This window comes from Montipora capricornis, chromosome 4, assembly GCF_036669925.1.
Source record: "Montipora capricornis isolate CH-2021 chromosome 4, ASM3666992v2, whole genome shotgun sequence".
NCBI lineage: Eukaryota > Metazoa > Cnidaria > Anthozoa > Scleractinia > Acroporidae > Montipora > Montipora capricornis.
The window spans coordinates 29125126-29145958 of NC_090886.1; the positions used below are offsets into that span (position 1 = coordinate 29125126).

Here is a 20833-nt window from a genome sequence, read left to right on the forward strand (position 1 = left end):
AGCTTTCAAGTTTTCCAAGAGTAATATAATTTAGAAATTTTCCGCTGTCACAAACTGCGTCTAGAGATATTTGCTTAGTAGAAAGAGAGCAAATTAGTTCTCAGAAAATGTCAATCACTTCAAAGTAACCGAAAATTAAAAGCTTGCATTTGACTGTCAACTCTTCCTGATAAATCTCAAGTTTAGTTTTAAAATGTACAGAATCCATCCTGCGAGAGATTAAATTGCGTATGGAGAAATTAATTAAACTGGCTTGTCACAAAGCATATTCACCTTTGTCATCGATCGGCCGCCATATTGAGCTATAGTGGTTCACAGAAGTTTCCATTTAGAGACCTTAAGCAAGGACGACGACGACGGCTTCGAAAATACCACATAACAATAGGTTTTAATAGCAAAAACAATAATTCTGCACGCTCTGTACGTGCATTTTACATTTTGATACATTTCTTTGCCGTTCTCGTCTTGATAACGACGTGAAATGATATAATTTGATGTCATGTGGAGGACGAGAGTACCTGACGGTGAATTTTAAATTTTCACTCTAAATATCCACACCGTTCTCACCAATTATATTCTTGGAATGTGTTTTCACACTTTCCAAGCCGAGCGATTTGGGGTAATCGCAAAATTATTATAGTAACGGCAAATAGTATTTTTAGGCAACGTTCTCGTAGCCGTTGTGGTCGTCCTCAGTTGCTTAAGGTCCCTATTACTGAACGATGGTTTTGGCCGCCATTTATTTGTCTTTCAGCTGACACTAACGCAACCTATGACGTCCCATGAATTCACGTCATGCCGTTCAAAATTACAAACAACCTCTGACCAATGGAAAAGTTGATTAAAAACAGCGTCTCTAAAGAAAGCAAATAATCTCCTCACGACGAGTTTTTAATTTAGCCAATCAAAACGTGACCCGATGAATCAAAGCCAGCGAAAGCGTGCGTGACTCTCAATCAAAGACTCGATATGAATCTGAAGTGTTGGCAAGAGTCCATCACCCAAGAGTAAGATTTACCAAATTGGCCCAGTCCCCATCTGCGTCAGGAAAGTATCTATTTTTAAACCAATTTTTGTAAGTATATTTACAATGGCGAAGATATTCTCTGACGCTGTTGGGGACAAACCTGATACCAGATTCTTACTCTTTGATAATGGACTCTTGCGCATCTTGTCTAGTTCCATTTAACAATTAGACCCGTAGCCCGCAAGGGCTATTGACCCGTGGCCCTTGAGGGCGAAGGGTCTAATTGTTTTAGTACCACCCAACTAGTCGGACACAAAAGGCAATGATAAAGTTAGCAAACGCAAGTTGAAGAAATATTTATTTGGGAATAGAACGAAAGAAAGCGTCACGCTTTTCGCTACTCGAGGACTATTAGTAATAGTCCTCTAGTAGCTTAGCCAATCAAAATGCAGGATTTGCATTAGTCCTCTAGTTGGGTGATACTAATTAACAATTAGTATCACCCAACTAGTGGACTAATGTAAATCCTGCATTTTGATTGGCTACGCTGCTAGTGGACTATTAGTAATAGTCCTCGAGTAGCGAAAAGCGTGACGCTTTCTTTCGTTCTATTCCCAAATAGATATTTTTCTTCAACTTGCATTTGCTAACTTTATTATAACCTTTTCTGTCCGACTAGTTGGGTGATACTAAAACAATTAGCCTTTCGCCCTCAAGGGCTACGGGTCGATAGCCCATTCGGCTTCGCCTCATGGGCTATTGGCCCGTATTTGCGGGCTACGGGTCTAATTGTTAAATAGTCCGGGAGTCGCGCAGCTCGCTTCTGTGAGAGAGTACCGAGACTGAGAAACAAACAGTGATTTATGGTCAATCTGAAACAATTCAATAGAGTACAAAGAAAATGAACCTTAATTAAAATCTCTTACTTAATAACACTACTTTGTGACAAAATTTCTCACAACTGATATTTAACATAGAAACTTAATATGGAGAAAATAGCAAATTAGCCGATAAAGGAATGACTTCTTAAAACATGTCATTATCAAAATACGAAATCATTTTAGAAATCGAAAACGAAGTATCATTTTAAAACGAATGACGTTTCGGCACTCTCGACGTCATGATTCCGTCAATACAGGATAAAAAACAATAGTTCACTGAGTTAAAGTGTCAGAAATCGTACACATTTTATCACGAGTTCTGCAGATCTTAGCACTGATGGAGTCATTTTGGCGTATTTAAGTAACCATAATTAGCTAAACGAAGCCCTTTTAATCACGTGTTCGTTGACGTCGGTGTCGTAGATCAAAGTCCCTAATATAAACCTTGTGGAAGGCGTTGGTAGCAGGTAGCTCGTTTGTGTTGATGCTAGCAGTGAGTGGGACGTGCGTAGTGTTTGGGTTGTCTTTGCTTCATGAGGACACTGGTGTATTTGTCATGTATGGAGTGGAGTGGTCCTAAGACGGGCTCACGTTTTCTTAAGGAATTGCTTGAAAATCTCCCCTGAATACGTCAAGTGATCGTTCATCAAAATGTAATCATGGCAACCATTTTTCTATAATTATATATCTTCCCTTACCTTTCCTAAAATTCTCGAAACAAACACTTATTAGTCCTGGATAAAGTGTTCTGACTGCGGACAGTTCAACATTGTTTAGGGGTGAAAGGTAAAACGAATACACTTTTGTTTATACCGAGTAAATTGGACTACGACTCTGAACCCTTCCATCCCTAAGACTGGCACGTACAAATTTTGCAGTGTCTCTTCAATGGGGTAGCCCATACGGGATAAAGGGATAACCGCCATCATAGACTCCACAACAATGTCGATAACGGTCAGGAAAGAGCTGAAAAGAAGTCAATAGCTGAAAAACGTGTCATTCGTATCTCATGAACTTGCGGGACATTCCGATTGGTTCTCAGGAAATTCTAAAAGTCGTGAGTGATTACATTGATGTGTCTTTTCCATCGGTAAATAATTTATCTTCATATCAATAAATATTTGTTTTAGTATAAATACACAGGTGATTATACAAAATCGCGCGCTCTCATTGGCTCGCTATCTCGGATTATCAGCCGATAATCACCTCGATGGACAAAATGGCTGCCAGTAGTCGTTTTGCCACTGTAAGTGAAGATGATTTCGCGTTGAAATGTTTTTTTTTTCTCTTGAAATAATCACCTGTGTATTTATACTAAAACAATTATTCGCGTCAGGCACAGTGATTATCGGTGAATATTTAACAATTATTCCATGAGCGGGCGTTGGATATGAGATGGTAAATAGCCAACGAGGCGCGTAGCGCCGAGTTAGCTATAACCAATCTCATATCCAACAAGCGCGAATGGAATAATTGTTTTATTAAATTCCTTAAACTCCAAAAGTTTAGAAGTACGAAATACGAGCGAAAAAAGCGAGAAAATCCTAGCGAAATCGAAAAAAGTTGATGAAGATGCGATGTTGTGTAATACCTCGTGGTCAGACAGACGCAGGCTCATCACAAAAACATTTCTTACCTTTTCGCGTATCTCTAAGCTTCGAAAGTGATCCAAACTTTCCACAAAAACGTTTTTCTTTTGCTTTATACCGAAAGAAATTTGCTTTCTGGTGTAAACGTTTTTAGTGTAGCAACGCTAAGCGCAATCATTTACCATACCATTTCAAACTAAAGTATATGAGCTGATAATCTAGATTGAGTGAACCAATCAGAGCACGAGAATTGCATTATCCGAGGTTCAGGATTTAATAATCATCGATAATCACTTCGCCTTCGACGAATAATTGTCAAGTATTCCGAGGTAGAGAGTTGAACGCTAGTTTGCGGCTAGCTAAACAATCACACTTGACGCCATGTTGTTAAAACCTCAAAGTAGACCACGAGGTCTGAATCCTTTATTCAACTGCGCATGCGTGACATGTATGTAACATCTCTGCCCCCTTAATGGGGTACAAGTCACAATAAAGCTAAACTAAGTACAATACAACAACAATGTCAAAACTAGACTTCCTCTATGAGTCTTCTAGGGCGTTTGATTTCTCTACTAGATCTCCGAAAGGAGTGTTTGTCAACCACCTCCACTGGAACAGTAGTGTTTGCCTTTGGTTGCAAATCCAGATACCCACCCCTTGGGCTGTCTGGTGGAGAAGTGAATTCAGGGATCTCTCTGGTCTCCTCCATAATCTCCCTACTGCTAGGCACGGAGAGGCTTTTCTCCCCCGTTTCCACTGTTTCCACTGGAGGCAACTGACTTGTACAATCCATTACCCCTGCACCGCGATTTTCTTTGAGGCGGGAAAACAACTGATTAGCATGACGCCTAAGGTATCTCTGGTCCCTTAAAAGCAAACTATATGTGACAGATCCCTGCTTATCAACCACCTTCCCGGGTAAATGCTTAGCTCCCTGTCCATAATTGCGTGGATAAACATTGTCGTCCAATTCGGAATACCGGGGGCTTGCCTTTTGGTCAAACGCCTTTTTCATTGCTTCCTTTTAAGTTTGCACTTAAGCATGTACAGATGGAAACACCGCCCCTAGGGGAGTTTTAATCATGCGGCCCATTAAGAGCTGGCATGGTGCTATGGGGGGTAGTATGCTGTCTCAAGAGAATGCGAGCAATTTTGGTGGTTAAACTACCAGATTTAACTTGTTTAAGTTTAGCTTTGAATGTCTGAACAGCACGCTCGGCCAGCCCATTTGAGGCTAGATGAAATGGAGCACTTGTAATGTGCGTTATGCTGTTCTTATTGCAGAAATTTGCAAACTGCTCACTTGTAGAACAAGAGCCAGTGTCTGATACTAGGGTATCAGGCACACCATGTGTGGCAATTTGTGGCGTAGTCCCTCAATAGCGGCTTCTGAAGTTGCAGTGTGAGTGACTGCTATTTCCACCCACTTAGAGAAAGAATCCAACACAATCCGATACATCCTACCAAAAAGGGGCCCAGCATAATCCAAATGTAACCTTGACCACGGGGACTTTCGGTACTGGATGTAGGGATGCAAAACTGTCTTAGGTGATGCATTACGGGATTCCTGGAATGATTCACAAGATTTAACCATTTGTTCCCGGTCTGTATCTAAACCTGGCCACCATACCAAACTCCTAGCTACTGCTTTTGAGTGTAATGCCCGGGTGGGTGTCATGTAGTTCTGCTATGATTTTCTCATGCTTTTTAGGCGGCACCACAAGCCTGCACCCCCAAAGTATGCATCCTCCCTCAACTCATCCTTTCTGCTGAAAAATGGCATTATTCCTGGGGAACAACCAGAGGGCCACCCTGTCAGGATATAATGCCTAACCTTTCCTAGCACAGGGTCTCTGCTAGTGCCTTTCTTAATCTTTTGGGCAGTTACAGGGCCTTTGTCAATAGTTTCCATAAAGTGTATTATGTCACCCGGAATTGGAGTGTCTTTGGGGGCCTTAGGTAGGCTACTGAGGCAATCTGCATGGCCATTTTCCTGTCCAGTTTTATGTGTCAAGGTGTAATTATAATGCTTAGAGCACAATAGCTCATCTTAAGATTCGAGGAGAGGCTCTGTCAGATAGAGATTTGGTCTCCCCAAACAATCCTAATAGTGGTTTGTGGTCAGCATAAACAACAAAGTGTTTTCCATAGACATATTGATGGAACTTCTTCACAGCAAAAGTAAGTCCAAAGGCTTCCCTATCTATTTAGCTGTAGTTTTTCTCAGCATGGGATAAGGATCTGGTGGCCATAACAACTGGACGCGCTGTTCCATCTGGCATGATGTGGTACAAAACAGCCCCAACCCCCGTAGGAGAGGCATCACAGGTTACTACCATTTCCTCCAGGTTGGGGTCATAATGAGTTATCACACCTGCTGACTGTATAGCGGATTTCACTTCAGAGAAGGCAATTTCCTTTTCCTTCCCCCATTGGAATGGTACTCCCTTCCGCAGTTTCAGACAAGTTGGGTAGAAAGTTCCTATAGAAATTTACATGTCCCAGGTGAGCCTGCACGTCTGAAAGTGTTTTAGAGCCGGGCATTTCCAGAATAGCCTGAATTTTCTCCTGCAATGGTTCAATGCCCCTGTCAGATATCTTATGCCCTAGATAGACAATGGAGGTCATGTAGAATTGGCATTTCTTTTCCCCAAGTTTCAGGCTTGCCTTTCCAGCTATTTAGGACTTCATACAAATTCTGCTTGTGCTCAGCTGTTGTCCTTCCTGTGATGAGAATATTATAAAGGAAAACTAGGATATTGGGAATCCCTGCCAAAATTGATTCAATTCATCGTTGAAAAATGGATGGGGCACTATTGAGTCCATAGGGAATGCGCCTATACTGGAACAAGCCTCTATGAGTGTTGATGGTCGTGTGGTTACGCGAGTCTTCATCCAGTTCAACTTGTGCATATGCTTCAGACATGTCTAATTTGGAGAAAACAGTCCCCCCTGTCAATGCCGCAAACACATCCCCAGCCATGGGGAGTGGGTGACGATCCAAGTGAGACACCTTATTAACTGTGGTTTTATAATTGCCACAGAGTCTAATATTCCCATTGACTTTACGCACTGGGACGATCTGGGATGCCCATTCAGGAAACTGGACAGGTTCTATTACTCCCAAATTTTCAAGTCGGCCCAGCTCTGCGTCCACAAGCTCTCTCTCAGTAAATTGGATGGATTGATAAATAGGCACTGTGCCTTCCTTGACACGTATTTTAGCCTTAACGCCCCCTAACTTTCCCAACCCTGGTTCAAAAGTTTGGGGAAGTCGAAGACAGGGTTTGGATTGTTATCAAAATTAGACTTAATAGCATGTACCTGACAAGATTCCATGATCTCTGCCCAGTGTAGCTTACTGAGGAGTTCTCTACCAAGCAAAGTAGGACCTTCATGATCTACCACTAATACATTGTTTATAGCTATTTGTCCCTTATATGTAAATTGTCCTAGGAATGCACCCCTAGTCTTGATGGTCTCCTTGGTGTAGGTAGGCACAGGCTTACGGTTGGGTTCCAGTTAGATATTGTTCCCAGTTGTCTTTTGCAAGTTATTAAACTCCTTCCCACTCATTAATGTACATGATGTACCAGTGTCTACTTCCATCTTGATGGGTTTACTTTGACACAAAAGTTCCACCATATATGGGGCACCCGTCTTCGGTCATTCATCGGTGCAAAATACTGTATGGCAATCCTCCTCACCTGAAGCTTCCTCAGCAGTGCCATTGGGTTCAACCTCAAGTTCAAGTGCAACCTCCTTGGAGAAGCATTTAGTACTCGTATGGCCCCTGAATCCGCAACGGTGGCATGTTAAGTATTGTTTCCTCTTGCAATCTCTAGCACATTGCGGACCACCACATCTGCTGCAATCCAGCTTCTTAGTGGAATAGTTGTTCTTGCGGAGTTTTTCTTTTACTCGTGGCGGGGGATTCTGACCCCTCTCAAATTTTAGAACTTCTCCCTCGGGATCTACCGAGTGAACCGTGTCCAGGAGCTGTGTTTGTTCTCGGTTGAGTGATCTGGCGTTCAGGTTTGCTTTCTCGACTGCCAAAGCAATCTGTTCAGCTTTCTCCAATGTCAATTTATCCTCGGTGATTTCTAAGAATCGCCTCTGGGTTTGTACGTCTTTGAGGCCATTGACGAGTTTGTCTCTCAGCATTTCATTTAAGTTCATGAATTGGCAGTGTTCACTAAGTTTCCGAAGTTCAACCAAGAACTCTGCAATCGACTGGGCACACAGTCGAAGAAATCCCTATCTTGTATCCTTTTACAACTATTTTCCAGAGTAGTGGTTTCAGCTTTAACGTCCTCCTGGCCAAAGAGGTTTCTGCTGAGCTTGAACGTGTCAATATCAACTGAAGCCAGAAGAATTGCTTTCTTTTGCTTTCCGTCTGTGATCGCGTTGGTGCTGAAATAATACTCCATTTCTTCACAGTATTCGGTGCAACCGTGTCCTGTGGAATTCAAGTCGAATTCACTTAGTTTTCCGTAAGTGTTTTGAGCCATTTTTTCGCTCGTCGCCACTGTTGTATTCCGAGGTAGAGAGTTGAACGCTAGTTCGCGGCTAGCTGAACAACTACACTTGACGCCATGTTGATTAACCTCAAAACAGACCGCGAGGTCTGTTTTCCCTTATTCAACTGCGCATGCGTGACATGTATGTACCAATTCATCTCGAAGCAAAGAAATGTATTTATGCTCAAAGTGTTCTCCTCGTTGGAATTTTGGTTACGCTATGAGTAACACATTTAGGCGGGTTTTTTCGGTGTCTTTTGTTTGCCTTATTATTTAAATACGCTTATCTCGTATGTCATGTTCACTTTCGGGCAGTTCAGTGCATATCAGTTCCACCCTCAATTAATTAGTTTCTTATTTTCTCTATATTATGCCCAAGGACGGCGAGTTTTCGGAGGATGACTCATCGGCCCGTTTTAAGATCTTAGAGCTTAATTCGACCAAAAGTTTTTTCATCTGAAGGGCGAGCTCTCGGATGATCAAGCTAAGTTCTCGTCGTCTTTAGTTACGAAACTTAAGTCTGTAACGAACTTATTTTTCGGGCGGGTTTTTTCGGTGTCTTTTGCCTGCGGTATTATTTAAATACGCTTATCAAGTATTCATCTTCACTTTAAGGTAGTTCAGTGCCTATCAGGTGGACCCTCAATTAGTTGTTTTTATTTTCTTTTCTCTTACACGTTGCCAGACGCCCATTTTCGTCGTGTAGCCTTGCACCGGCTGCCTCTCTTTCTCCCATAACGTCACTAATTTTCGTCCTCAACCACAAAAGAGCCGCTTCGGGAAAGCCAGTAATGACATCGGTTTCACCTGTGGAAAGACTGGCTATTGGAGTTCCGAATGCCCCTCCTCGTATTTCACCGCCAGGTCAACGTTTAAGCAGTTTTAAAGCGGGTTCTGTTTTTGAGGTTCCGAGTTCCTCCCCCAATGTCCCCCCCCATCCCCCCCAATATGGATACCCCTTTATCTATCTCTATTCAAAGTACTGGGAAAGAGGTTGATTGTACTCCCCTGCCATGTCAATAAGCACATTTGGAAGGGAAAATTCAAGTTTGAGGACATAAGGAATGCGTCCATGTACCTTCCAATGGATAATTTCATGTTTAAATTTGACCTTAAATCCGGTTATATCATGTTGATATTTTGGATGATCATCAGACCTTCCTAAGTTTTTCGTAGGTGTTTAATTGGGTTAGGAAGTTTTTGTTTTCACAGTACTCCCGGGTTGTCCTCTGTCCCCTATATTTTCACTGAGGTAGTTCGTGTTCTTGTTAGGTTTTGGCGGAGTCACGCAGTAAGGATCACACTTTACCTTGATGACGGTCTTGGTTTCGCTCGCGACTTTGCTCGCTGTCAGGTTGCTTCCACGTTCGCCAAGTCTTCACTTCTGTTGTCTGGTTTCCTTCCCAATCAGAGTAAATCTATTTGGCAACCCACTCCCTGCTTGGTATGGTTTGGAGTTTGCAGAGAGGATTTCTAATGCCAGCTAATGCTATCCGTGCTCAATGCCCATTTTCTACTGCTAGAAAATTGGCCTGTTTCGTGGCCAAGATTATTTCCATGAGTTTTGTGTTTTGGTAACATCACCCGTATCATGACCACATATTCCCATTTTGATATTTTTCGGAGCTCTACTTGGGATAACAAAATTTCCCTGTCGGCTTCCACCCTGAGGGAGTTATCATTCTGGCAGGAAAATATTCCCCTTCTTAATTAACAGTAGGTGTCTCGTCTCCCCACATTGTCATTATTGCCGTGCATGCTATTCCGATGCGAGTTCTACGGGTTGTTCTTGCCTAGTTACATTCTGGAATTTCAAAATACCGTTTCTCATAAAATGTGGAATGTTGAGAAGGCCCGGAAGAGCTCCTCTTACAGACAACTCAACGCCATTCTTTTGGATTTGGAGTCTTTTTTGCACTTGGTTAAAGGGCACACTATTAAGTGGTGTACTGATAATCAAAGTGTTTCTAGAATTGTTGAAATTGGAATTATGAATGGAGACTTGCAGTGTCTTGCGATACGCGTTTTCTCTATGTGCTTGCTTAACAACATCAAGTTGGAAGTGGAATGGATTCCAATACCTGCTAATGATAGAGCTGATTTTCTGAGCAGAATCGTTGACTATGCATACGATGACTGGCGAGTTAAGAGGGATTATGTTTTTATGGCCAAGGCTAAGTGGGGTCCACATTCCGTGGACCGGTTTGCGAACTATGAGAATGCTCAGTTGCCCCATTTTTATAGTAGAGTTTGGTGCCCTGGAACAGAGGGGGTTGTCGCATTTTCTGTTACAATATTAGAGGTGGTTAGGATTCCTCCGTGTTCGCAAGACTATGTTTTCAGATCCCTTAGGTATGATACGCGTTCTAAGGAAAACGTGCCCTCTTCTAAGCACCTCTCCCTCGGGAGAGCGCGAGAAATTTTCAAGGAAAAATTAGAAGCTATTGGAGTTGATCATGACTCGTGTGGATTTAGTAATCACAGCATTAAGTCCGGCGGAGCTACAGCACCAGCAACTCTGAATGTTTCAGATCGTCTCTTTAAAGTTCATGGCAGATGGAAGTCTGACTCAGCTAAGGATGGATATGTTTGTGATAAAGTCGACTCGCGGCTCTTTGTGCCGTTGAATATAGGGATATAAATCTGCTGTCTGTTTTTCAGGTCGAGTATTATGGGCACTGCTGTACCTATTCCCCCTTTACAATAAATTCATTGTTATTGTATTACATTGGCGTGTTTTATGAGTGTGAGTTTAGAGCATAAGTAAGTGATTTTCGGTACTCAGTTTAGAAAATAAGTTTAAAAAAACGTTCAACAATGTAATAATAATAATAATAATAATAATAATAATAATAAACTTTAATTTATTCAAGTGTCAAGTTATTTAGCGCTGAGGCACTATTGCAGACAAAATTCATACAAATCAACTCAAATTAACTCAAAGCAAATCAAACGAAAAACGTTTGGTTTTTGCCTCCTTCTTTTGTCATTTTTCCAAAACGTTTATAAACACTTCACTGGCTGAGGCAGGAGAAAATGAGGGGACAGAGGGCTCAGGGCGTTGGCCGGGATATGTCATCTCCACGAAAGTTATTTTTAGACAAGCAGAAGTCTTTGTTCTAGCGGAAGTCTGTCTTCCGAAACCATGCAGTCTTGCTTTGGCTTTCTCGGAACTTTTTTCTTTTCTGTTGCCCAAAGATGTTGGTTGGCCTGCATACGGACGTCTCGGAAGACAGACTTCCGCTAGAACAAGGACTTCCGCTTGTCTAAAAATAACTTTTGTGGACACGACATATCCCAAGGCCTTGACCGGGAGCCTCCGTCTCTGTCCCCTCATTTTTTCTTGCCTTAGGACATCAGTGTACCAAAGGTTTATGCAAGTTTTTACTCAAACAGTTGATTAGGACTCTTGTCTATTCCATCGACAATTCCGTCAGGGTGAACAACCGGAATGCCATATACACGACCCAACAGGCTCAATGATAAGTCGGAGTCTCCCTTTATACTCCGACCTTGCAAACGAATTCTTCATTCTATGCATTTCTATGAAGATATTTAGCCATCGTTCTATCAGTTTTCTAAGGGATCAGAGTGATGATAACTTTACCATCTCCTTCATTGACTCCACTGACGTTAATCTGCGAGGTCCCGTTGTTTATGGAACCTCCTCCGCCAGCCGTCCCTTTATTAAAGCTTAACGCCTCCACACCTCCACCGGAGTATCCGCCGCCTCCCCCAGGGAGAACCCAGCCATGACCACCCCCACCAAAGCCCCCTTTTGAATGACTGTCAGCACCGTATCCACCGTTGACAAAACTTGCTGCGTTTCTGTGCATACCATCGCCATCTCCTCGTAGTCCTGCTCCAGCTCCACAAAAACTATTTTGATCTGATCTCTTTCCTCCCATTCCTGTACTCCCTCCCCATCTCGTACCATTCTGGCCCGCCTGTCCAGGGTCGCCATCTGAGCCTCCATTTTTTGGCATACTGCCACCCCCTCCTCCACCGGCTATGATAAGTGGCGAATTGTTCATCAAGGTGATAAACGTTCCACCACCTCCTCCTCCAGGCCTTTCATTAAAATCTGAGTTGGTCTGACCTTTTTGCCCAACAAGTATCTTCAGCCTACGACCACGTTGCAGTTCAAACAAGCCTGCAATTTTCGCACCTAGGCCTCCTCGTGTCCACCCCGAACAACCATTAATATTTAAGCACGTACCGTTGCCTCCTGAAGCTCCGAAAGCCTCAATAAAATACTTTCCTGTTGAAGGGACAACCCATTCTTGTATGCCATGGCTTAGATGACGTTGTCCTTGGAGTGGGGTCCCCAGGTACCCAGATATATCCTTTGGGCCTAGAGGTCCTTGTGCACCAAGAGTTGTGAAAACAAACTTCATTGGTGTAACATTAATCCAGTGACCATAAGAGAAACCTGGTCTGAAAGCTAGGTTATCAAGATTTAATGACTGCGAAGATGAATTGTTAAGCTCGCATACATTGAACGTTTTTCCGAAGTTAAAGGAGAGACATCCCTTCACAGATAAACACTTTTGTGCACATGAAGTGATTTCTTGGTCAGTCAGTATTGTTGTGACGTGGCCCATTAAAATGTGGTCCTCCAAGACTGATAAATATGAAGATCGATAGTCGTCACTCTTGAAGAAACTTTGAGTATGATGCAAGAATACCGAGATCAAAAGACATGTGATTAATCCAGGCATTGTCTATAATGAAAAAAGTATAGATTACGTTAAAATAGAGCATTAAAGCATGCAAGGTGAACACACCGATATACTAACCCCAGTGTGGCCATCACGTCACGCAAGTGCACAACCATATCATCTGGTTTATTGGCAGATGTGGACAGCTGTTTCGGAATAGCGTATTACCAGTCGGGTGTTTTTGGGCACCTCCACTTAATAGATGTGGTAAGCTGGGTTGGGAGCAGCACAGCCGTTCTCCCACGGCAAGCGTGTGGGAAAGGTGAAATGGTTGTGCGCATGCGTGACGTGATGGAAAAGGAAAGGAACGGAACTTTATTTAAATGTCTAGTCGTTCTAGCGTTGGAGTACTAATTGGGAACATTGTAAACTGAAATTAAAAATTAACTCGCATGAAGTCAAATGTTGGGTTTTGAAGGCCACATCGGGTTTGGTGTTCTGGTGTGTTCACCTTGCTTTTAAGGCTCTGTACATTAAAATACTCCAATAAACGCTACACCTAGACACTAGGTAGCGTTGAACTAGTGATCTCATAAATTAGTTACCGCACAGAGATTCTAAAAGCTGACGTTTTGAGCGTTAGCCCTTCGTCAGAGCGAATCGAGGGATTATGGGTTACGTGTAGTTTTTATAGTAGAGTAGGAGCTACGCTATTGGTGGTAACATGGCAACGTGAAAAATAGGAATATATTAGTTAAATGAAAAGCGTTCGTTAATACCGTGAGGATGAAGGGTGCCGATTTGAAAGATGAATTTTTGTTCCAGATTCTTGCGGCTTTCCGTCGTACCTAGATGTAGGGAAAGGCCTCAGATAGTCATGTATTTTTTGGAGTGGTTAGGCAGATTAAAATGGCGAGCGACTGGCTTAGATGCATCCTTGTCATTCTTCTCAACATCGCGAAGGTGTTCGCGGAATCGGTCACCTAGTCGTCTACCTCTCTCACCGATGTATAATTTATTACATAACGTACAGGTTATGCAATAAATGACATTTGCGGAGGTCCATGTGAAACGATCGGTGATCTTAACAGATCGCTTAGGTCCCGATATCTTGCTAGTGTTAACAATGAAAAGACAAGTTTTGCATCGTGAGCGCGCGCATTTAACTGCCGGGTTGCTCGTTAGTTTTGAGCGCGCTTCTAACTAAAAAGTTGCCTACGTTTTTGTCGTGTTTAAATGAAATAAGTGGAGGTTGCGAAAAGATTCTACCAGTCTCGGGATCATTTTGGAGTAATTTAAAATTACTAAGAATGATACTTTTGACTGCGTGATTATGAGGATGGAAAGTGAGGGTGAATGGAATTCTGTCATTCTTATCTTTTTGTGACGTTTGTAGTGATGACTGTCGATCAAATTGTTGGGCGCGATGATGGCCCGCTTTGACCACAGAGATAGGATAGCCACGTTTTTCGAAGAACTGGCACATCTCCTCTGATTTGCTGGAAAAATCGGAGTCATCACTACATAGACGTCGAAGTCTAAGAAATTGAGAATAAGGAATGGAGTTCTTGACATGTGATGGATGTGACGATGAATACAACAAATAACTGTGTGAATCTGTAGGTTTGTAGTGCACACTAGTACATAGCACGTTGCCGCTAATAGAAACTTTGATATCTAGGAAAGCCAATGAAGTTTCCGAAATTTCCCAGGCATATTTAAGAGCCGGATGAAAAGAGTTGACGTAGGTTATAAATTGATCGAGTTCTTCTCTGCTGGATGAAATAGCGCCGATGCAGTCGTCGATGTAGCGGCCGTAGAGTTCAGGTTTGGGGCCGTTGTACTCATAAAAAAATTGGTGATCAACATATCCTACAAAAAGATTGGCATAGCTAGGTCCCATTCTTGTGCCCATCGCTACACCATTAATTTGTTTGTAATAGTTGCCGGCGAATGAAAAACAATTAAGCCTTAAAACTAGTTCGGCAAGGCGGAGGAGCGTTTCCGAGCTAGGTTCTTTGACAGTGCGTTGATCGAAAAAGTGTTTAAGTGCTTGAAGACCTTCGCTATTAGGAATGACTGTGTATAAAGATATAATGTCCATGGTGAAAAAAAGTTTGTCTTGGCCGGAGAAATTGAAATCGCGGAAAATTTGTAGTGCGTGTGTACTGTCTTTAATGTATGATGGCAAAGATTTGACGATAGGTGTCATAATCCTGTCTAAGTAGCTAGAAATGAGTTCGGTTCGGCAACTACAGGCAGAAACGATACGGCGACCTGGGTTGTTGGGTTTGTGAATTTTAGCATTCGCCGGCAACTATTACAAGCAAATTAATGGTGTAGCGATAGGCACAAGAATGGGACCTAGCTATGTCAATCTTTTTGTAGGATATGTTGAACACCAATTTTTTAATGAGTACAACGGCCCCAAACCTGAACTCTACGGCCGCTACATCGACCACTGCATCGGCGCTATTTCATCCAGAAGAGAAGAACTCGATCAATTTACAACCTCCGTCAACTCTTTTCATCCGGCTCTTAAATATACCTGGGAAATTCGGAAACTTCATTGGCTTTCCTAGATATCAAAGTTTCTATTAGCGGCAACGTGCTATGTACTAGTGTGCACTACAAACCTACAGATTCACACAGTTATTTGTTGTATTCATCGTCACATCCATCACATGTCAAGAACTCCATTCCTTATTCTCAATTTCTTAGACTTCGACGTCTACGTAGTGATGACTCCGATTTTTCCAGCAAATCAGAGGAGATGTGCCAGTTCTTCGAAAAACGTGGCTATCCTGTCTCTGTGGTCAAAGCGGGCCATCATCGCGCCCAACAATTTGATCGACAGTCATCACTACAAACGTCACAAAAAGATAAGAATGACAGAATTCCATTCACCCTCACTTTCCATCCTCATAATCACGCAGTCAAAAGTATCATTCTTAGTAATTTTAAATTACTCCAAAATGATCCCGAGACTGGTAGAATCTTTTCGCGACCTCCACTTATTTCATTCAAATGCGACAAAAACGTAGGCAACTTTTTAGTTAGAAGCGCGCTCAAAACTAACGAGCAACCCGGCACTTTCAAATGCGCGCGCTCACGATGCAAAACTTGTCTTTTCATTGTTACACTAGCAAGATATCGGGACCTAAGCGATCTGTTAAGATCACCGATCGTTTCACATGTACCTCCGCAAATGTCATTTATTGCATAAACTGTACGTTGTGCAATAAATTATACATTGGTGAGACAGGTAGACGACTAGGTGACCGATTCCGCGAACACCTTCGCGATGTTGAGAAGAATGACAAGGATGCATCTAAGCCAGTCGCTCGCCATTTTAATCTGCCTAACCACTCCAAAAAACACATTGCTATCTGCGGCCTTTCTCTACTTCTAGATACGACGGAAAGCCGCAAGAATCTGGAACAAAAATTCATCTTTCAAATCGGCACCCTTAATCCTCACGGCATTAACGAACGCTTTTCATTTAACTAATATATTCCTATTCTTCACGTTGCCATGTTACCACCAATAGCGTAGCTCCTACTCTACTATAAAAACTACACGTAACCCATAATCCCTCGATTCGCTCTGAGGAAGGGCTAACGCTCGAAACGTCAGCTTTTAGAATCTCTGTACGGTGGCCAATTTTCATTATCAACTCCGTTGGTGAAACCAAATTTTTGTATACTACTTCCCCACCGACGCAGCACCACAGTTTCTTTAGAAACTACCCCTTCACATAAATTGGTTGCCTAGGTGAAAATGAGGCGTATGAAACCTTAAGTCCTCAAATCACTTTTTGCCTCTCTAGGTCAACAAGTTTGAAAGGTATGCCCTGACTAACAAAGCCGGTTTACATGATGACCGTTTAGGGAGGGCACTCCTTACTTTAAAACGCGTGCTTAAACTCTGAGGCACGGCAGCCCTAAACTTTATTGTATCTTGAAATGGAAATGTGTTGAGCATGTGATCTCAGAAGTTCAGCGTTGCATTCATGGTCGCGGGACAAATGGATCATCCGTCCTCTGGGAGGGATGATCCTTTCTGTTTTTCGTTTTTCATCCGACGAGGAATTGATGTTTATTCTTCAATGATCACAAAGATTTTAGGAAGGAACCTGGCGCAAGATATTATCAAAATAAATCCGCTACGGTCAGTGCGTTGAACTGCACGACTATTTTCAAAACATGACGAGACTTCATATATGAAAGCCGGAACTATACTTCTAAACTGTTTTTTATAAGAAAGTAAGTCATTCAAATTGAATGATAAAATAAATAATATTTCAGTTTCCCTGTTGAAGAAATAGACGCTGCGATCCTATATGTTTATTTGTCGCACTGGATTTTCATTGCCATTCCATTTTCAGTCCAGCTTCTTATTGAGATATATGGCTCTGTTCAAAGACAACTTTATGAACTGAACGAAGACCAACTAACTAAAAATCATTTCTACCTCCTACCGTTCTTTAGCCCGCGGTGTCACTATTGCTGCTTCGCAATCAGTCGTCACTGAACAAATCGGGTAAAACGTAAAGATATTTGGCTTTAGTTTCTTTTGTAACTTTTATGGCTCTTACTTGAAAAGGCGATCAATTCTGATCCTTCAAGGGTTATTACAAATCTAAAAAAATACCTGATAGTTTAAAAACGAACGTATGATATTTCTCAAGGGAGAAACTGTGTACGCATTTCTTGTCCTTTTAAGGTAAAATGACGTTGTAGAAAAGAAAAACGTGATGTTTGATTTAATTTTACTAAAAGTTATTTGCTGAGCCTGAAAAAGTCATTTGGGATAACGATTATTTCAAACTTCAATTTAATGGTTCCTTGATTACGTTGGGTGTCTGTACAGCTTTTATTCCTGTCAAGGCATCTGGCTTAGATTGATCTGTAGGATCTCCACTATTCCCAACAAGTTTTGAATCACTCAGTCAATATGTCTCTGTTTCCTTAAATACAGTTTAACACGGGTTTTAGTGACAATGAAACTGTGGATTGTTGCGAACGTTCTCGCGCATAATTAACATGACAAATACGTTAAAAACTTTTTTGTTTTGTTTTTTTTAGTAGTTGGTTCTGAATCACCTAATATTTACACCAACATTTGAGCTTAAAATTGTGGATACTCTGTGGTTACTTTAATGAAATTTTATGGAGATCAACCATTAGGCTGAGGGCTCAAGCAAGCTTCAACTGTATTTGTTTTTGTCTAAGCTATAAGCCGAGGTTACCTAAGTAAATAATTGCGAAGAAAGATAACATGCTAACCCTTGAATTATTGATTTACAGATTGCAGAGAAAAACGAGAAAAGCATGATAAATTTCCTTAGGTAATTTAATATCCGTGGTTCCATAATTATTGATTGCCACAATGCTAACGGACGTAAAGCATCTCCGCGTATAGACTTTTATCTCCGATAGTCAACCTTTGTTTAAAAAGTGATTTTTTAATCGGACAGACACAGAATACAGGACAATGGGACGACCGGAGTTGTCACCATAGAAACCCCTCCAAAAAGGGCCAATGTCACGTCATTTGAGTTGTCTTGTAGTCCAAACTGTTCGGAAGTCGTCTCTCATATCGGATCCTTCAGTCAGGCTTAAAATACTGCTTGGAAACCTCAGAGGAAAATGTCAAATGTATTTTTGTGAGAAGAACTATTTGTGAAAACAATTGTTCTCCTCAACAGCAGAATATGGTACAACATTTTGGTATACAATAACTGTGACGTTGGGTTATATATACAGGTGTCTACTGGTCATTAAATAATTATTCAGCAAAACAGAAGGCTAGTCCTTCTCAAGAAATAGGCTAGAATTCTTTATGATTTAAGTCAGTCTTTTTCTGGATATGATTACAATTATAAATGATTTTCTATAAAAGAGCTCGCTCTTTTATTCTTTCATTTTTCATCGAGTCTCATTCCTTATCTTTGACGTTCAACAGAGCAAAACTAGACACCTCATTTTCTGTCATGAGAAATATGCCAACATCATTCTGTCATTTCTTTCCTAGCAGTGTGCCAAGATGATTATCAACTTAACCTGGTATAATGGTCTTTTGCTCACGTATCCTCTGTAGCTCAGTGCCAAGAGTATCCGAACTGGTATTGACCCGAAGGTCATAAGTTCGGTTCCCGCGAAGGATCAGTCGGATTTTTTTCGGAGTACGCTAGTGTCATCACAGCGGAAAACATACCTTTTTCCTTAATATCGCAGCAAATATGCAACCATTTGACAATTCCAGCCTTTGAAGTAAGCGAAAGGCTTCTCAGGTCAGCCTAGTTTTCTAGCCTTGTTCCCACGAGTCTTCTCCAGATTAGAGTTGGAGCATCCGAGTAAGCAATCAAAAGTTCCTGGTTTCGTCTGCTACTATACAGACTATAGGAGTGTTCTGATACGACTATGCTCACGTAGATCAAATGTCCCTGATCACTTTCGCGTGCTTCTACATTAACTAAACTCCTGTTTTTAAGAAAAAAATCCGCAAATCTTGACATATAGTTATTCGTCTGGGTGTACCGCTAAACAGTCTAGTTGTTATAGGTCCTTAAACTGCCTCTTGTAGTCTGCTAACCTTTCTATACAGAACTTACAACCTATGACTAAAATTTCCATTGTTCTCCCCGTGCTCGTTTGGAAAATTTTCGTCAAACATTTTTTTCTCTTAAAGGCCCTATCTAGCAATATTTTGGTATGAAAGAGGTGCAAAAATACCAGCAAGTTTTGATTGTGAGTGGGATGCAAAAATTAAGATCATTTATTGCATGAGAGCTTGTAGGACCTTGTAAGCACTATGGACAGCAGCGCGCAAAGCGTCATGGGAATTCTTTTATTTTTCAGTCAGTTGCCTCCAGACTTCAAGGGAAACTCATCTCTGCGTTGCAATGAACATGGACGCCATTGATAGACAGGACGAAGAGTCAACTTCGTTTGAGAGTTTCAGTTGCATCTTCTTACATTGCTATGGCATGCTCATTTTATTTACTTTCTCTGTTCCAAGCCTGCCCTTTTGGGATGATCAATGGGGTTTTTGCCCATTTCAGTTTCGAGAAAAAATTCGTCGTGAAAGACGAATGTTCATTTTGCCACTGAGCGAGGAAATTAGATGGACTGAATTCGGCGTCAGTTCTATTAAAACCCAGTGTTCATTTTGAGGTAGGGTATAAATTTTTCTGGTTTTTGAATCGTGCATTGTTGGAAAATTTGTCAGTATGTATTTGAGGCTTGAGCCATCGTCATTCTAAACTGTGTGAGTACAGATTTTCCTGGCTTAATGCACAACACGTTTAGAGATCGTTCTCCTCATGTTGTAGTTTGACCCCCAAGAAAGCGCCGAGTGTAGTTTCGAGAATAGCTACCAAAAAGTCAATGGTGCGTCTGATAACTTGAACTCGACAGAAATTTGAATAACTTGAATCGTATAATTATTTATTGAGTTCTTGTACAGACTTAGCCGATTTCCAAACATCGAAGGACCAATGAAAGACGTAAGTCGTACAAGGAGCTTGAAGTTGAAGGACAAAACAGAGGTTGAAAATCGAGAGTCAATTCGAGAGTCGGTTCAAACTGAAATACAATAAATATGATAAAATACAACTAAGCTATTGAAACCGGCGTTACAACAAAGATGATACTGACGATGAAAAGGTTAGAAACTAAGTTTAGGCATACAAATGCCGTAACGCCAACATATACGAACTAAACTTTGGCGTGGAAAAAGAACAACTTAAAACATGATAACTTGATACCGATGCACGACCGTGCAAGACTAGACAAAATCTTAGATCTACATGCTGAAAAATACTGAAACTAAACGTCCTAAAGAGCAGTTTACTATCCATAACATGTCATTAGTGTACTTAGCAACCATGTAAAGGGTAAAGAAAATTAATAGGACTTACGTTTGGTCTGCGACGCACCAAGCAGATACAGAACCGAAGACGGATAACAAATTGCAAGACTTGACTTGTGATAGCGACCACACTAAACAAAACTGAACTCTGAGTGAATAGCTTACTTATATATCCACAGGACGAACCAAAAAACTAAGCTATGATTGGTAATTGCGGGATTAGGAAATAAACAATTTCCGGGCAAATCAACGTGATTGCGTGCGTAAATTATCTTAACTTGCAGCGATAGCTAACACTTAATTAATTGCGAATTGGTTCAGCGTTTGCTCACGAAATATT

At 41.5% G+C, this 20833-nt stretch overlaps 1 protein-coding gene across 4 annotated transcripts in view; it reads right to left on the reverse strand.

The window, feature by feature from the left end:
• Positions 1-10804: 10804 nt before the first annotated feature.
• Positions 10805-20833, reverse strand: part of LOC138044596 (ALK tyrosine kinase receptor-like) — a 14147-nt gene continuing 4118 nt past the window's right edge. The window contains exons 2-3 of one of the 4 annotated variants that reach the window (XM_068891072.1): positions 20543-20624; positions 10805-12681 (exon numbers count right to left, since the gene is read on the reverse strand). In XM_068891072.1, coding sequence (XP_068747173.1) covers positions 11536-12678 — 1143 coding nt within the window. In that variant the 5' untranslated portion in view covers positions 12679-12681; positions 20543-20624 and the 3' untranslated portion in view covers positions 10805-11535. Of the gene's footprint in view, positions 12682-17091; positions 17283-20542; positions 20625-20833 lie in introns of those variants that run through there. The other 3 variants (XM_068891070.1, XM_068891073.1, XM_068891071.1) reach the window with 3 other exon arrangements.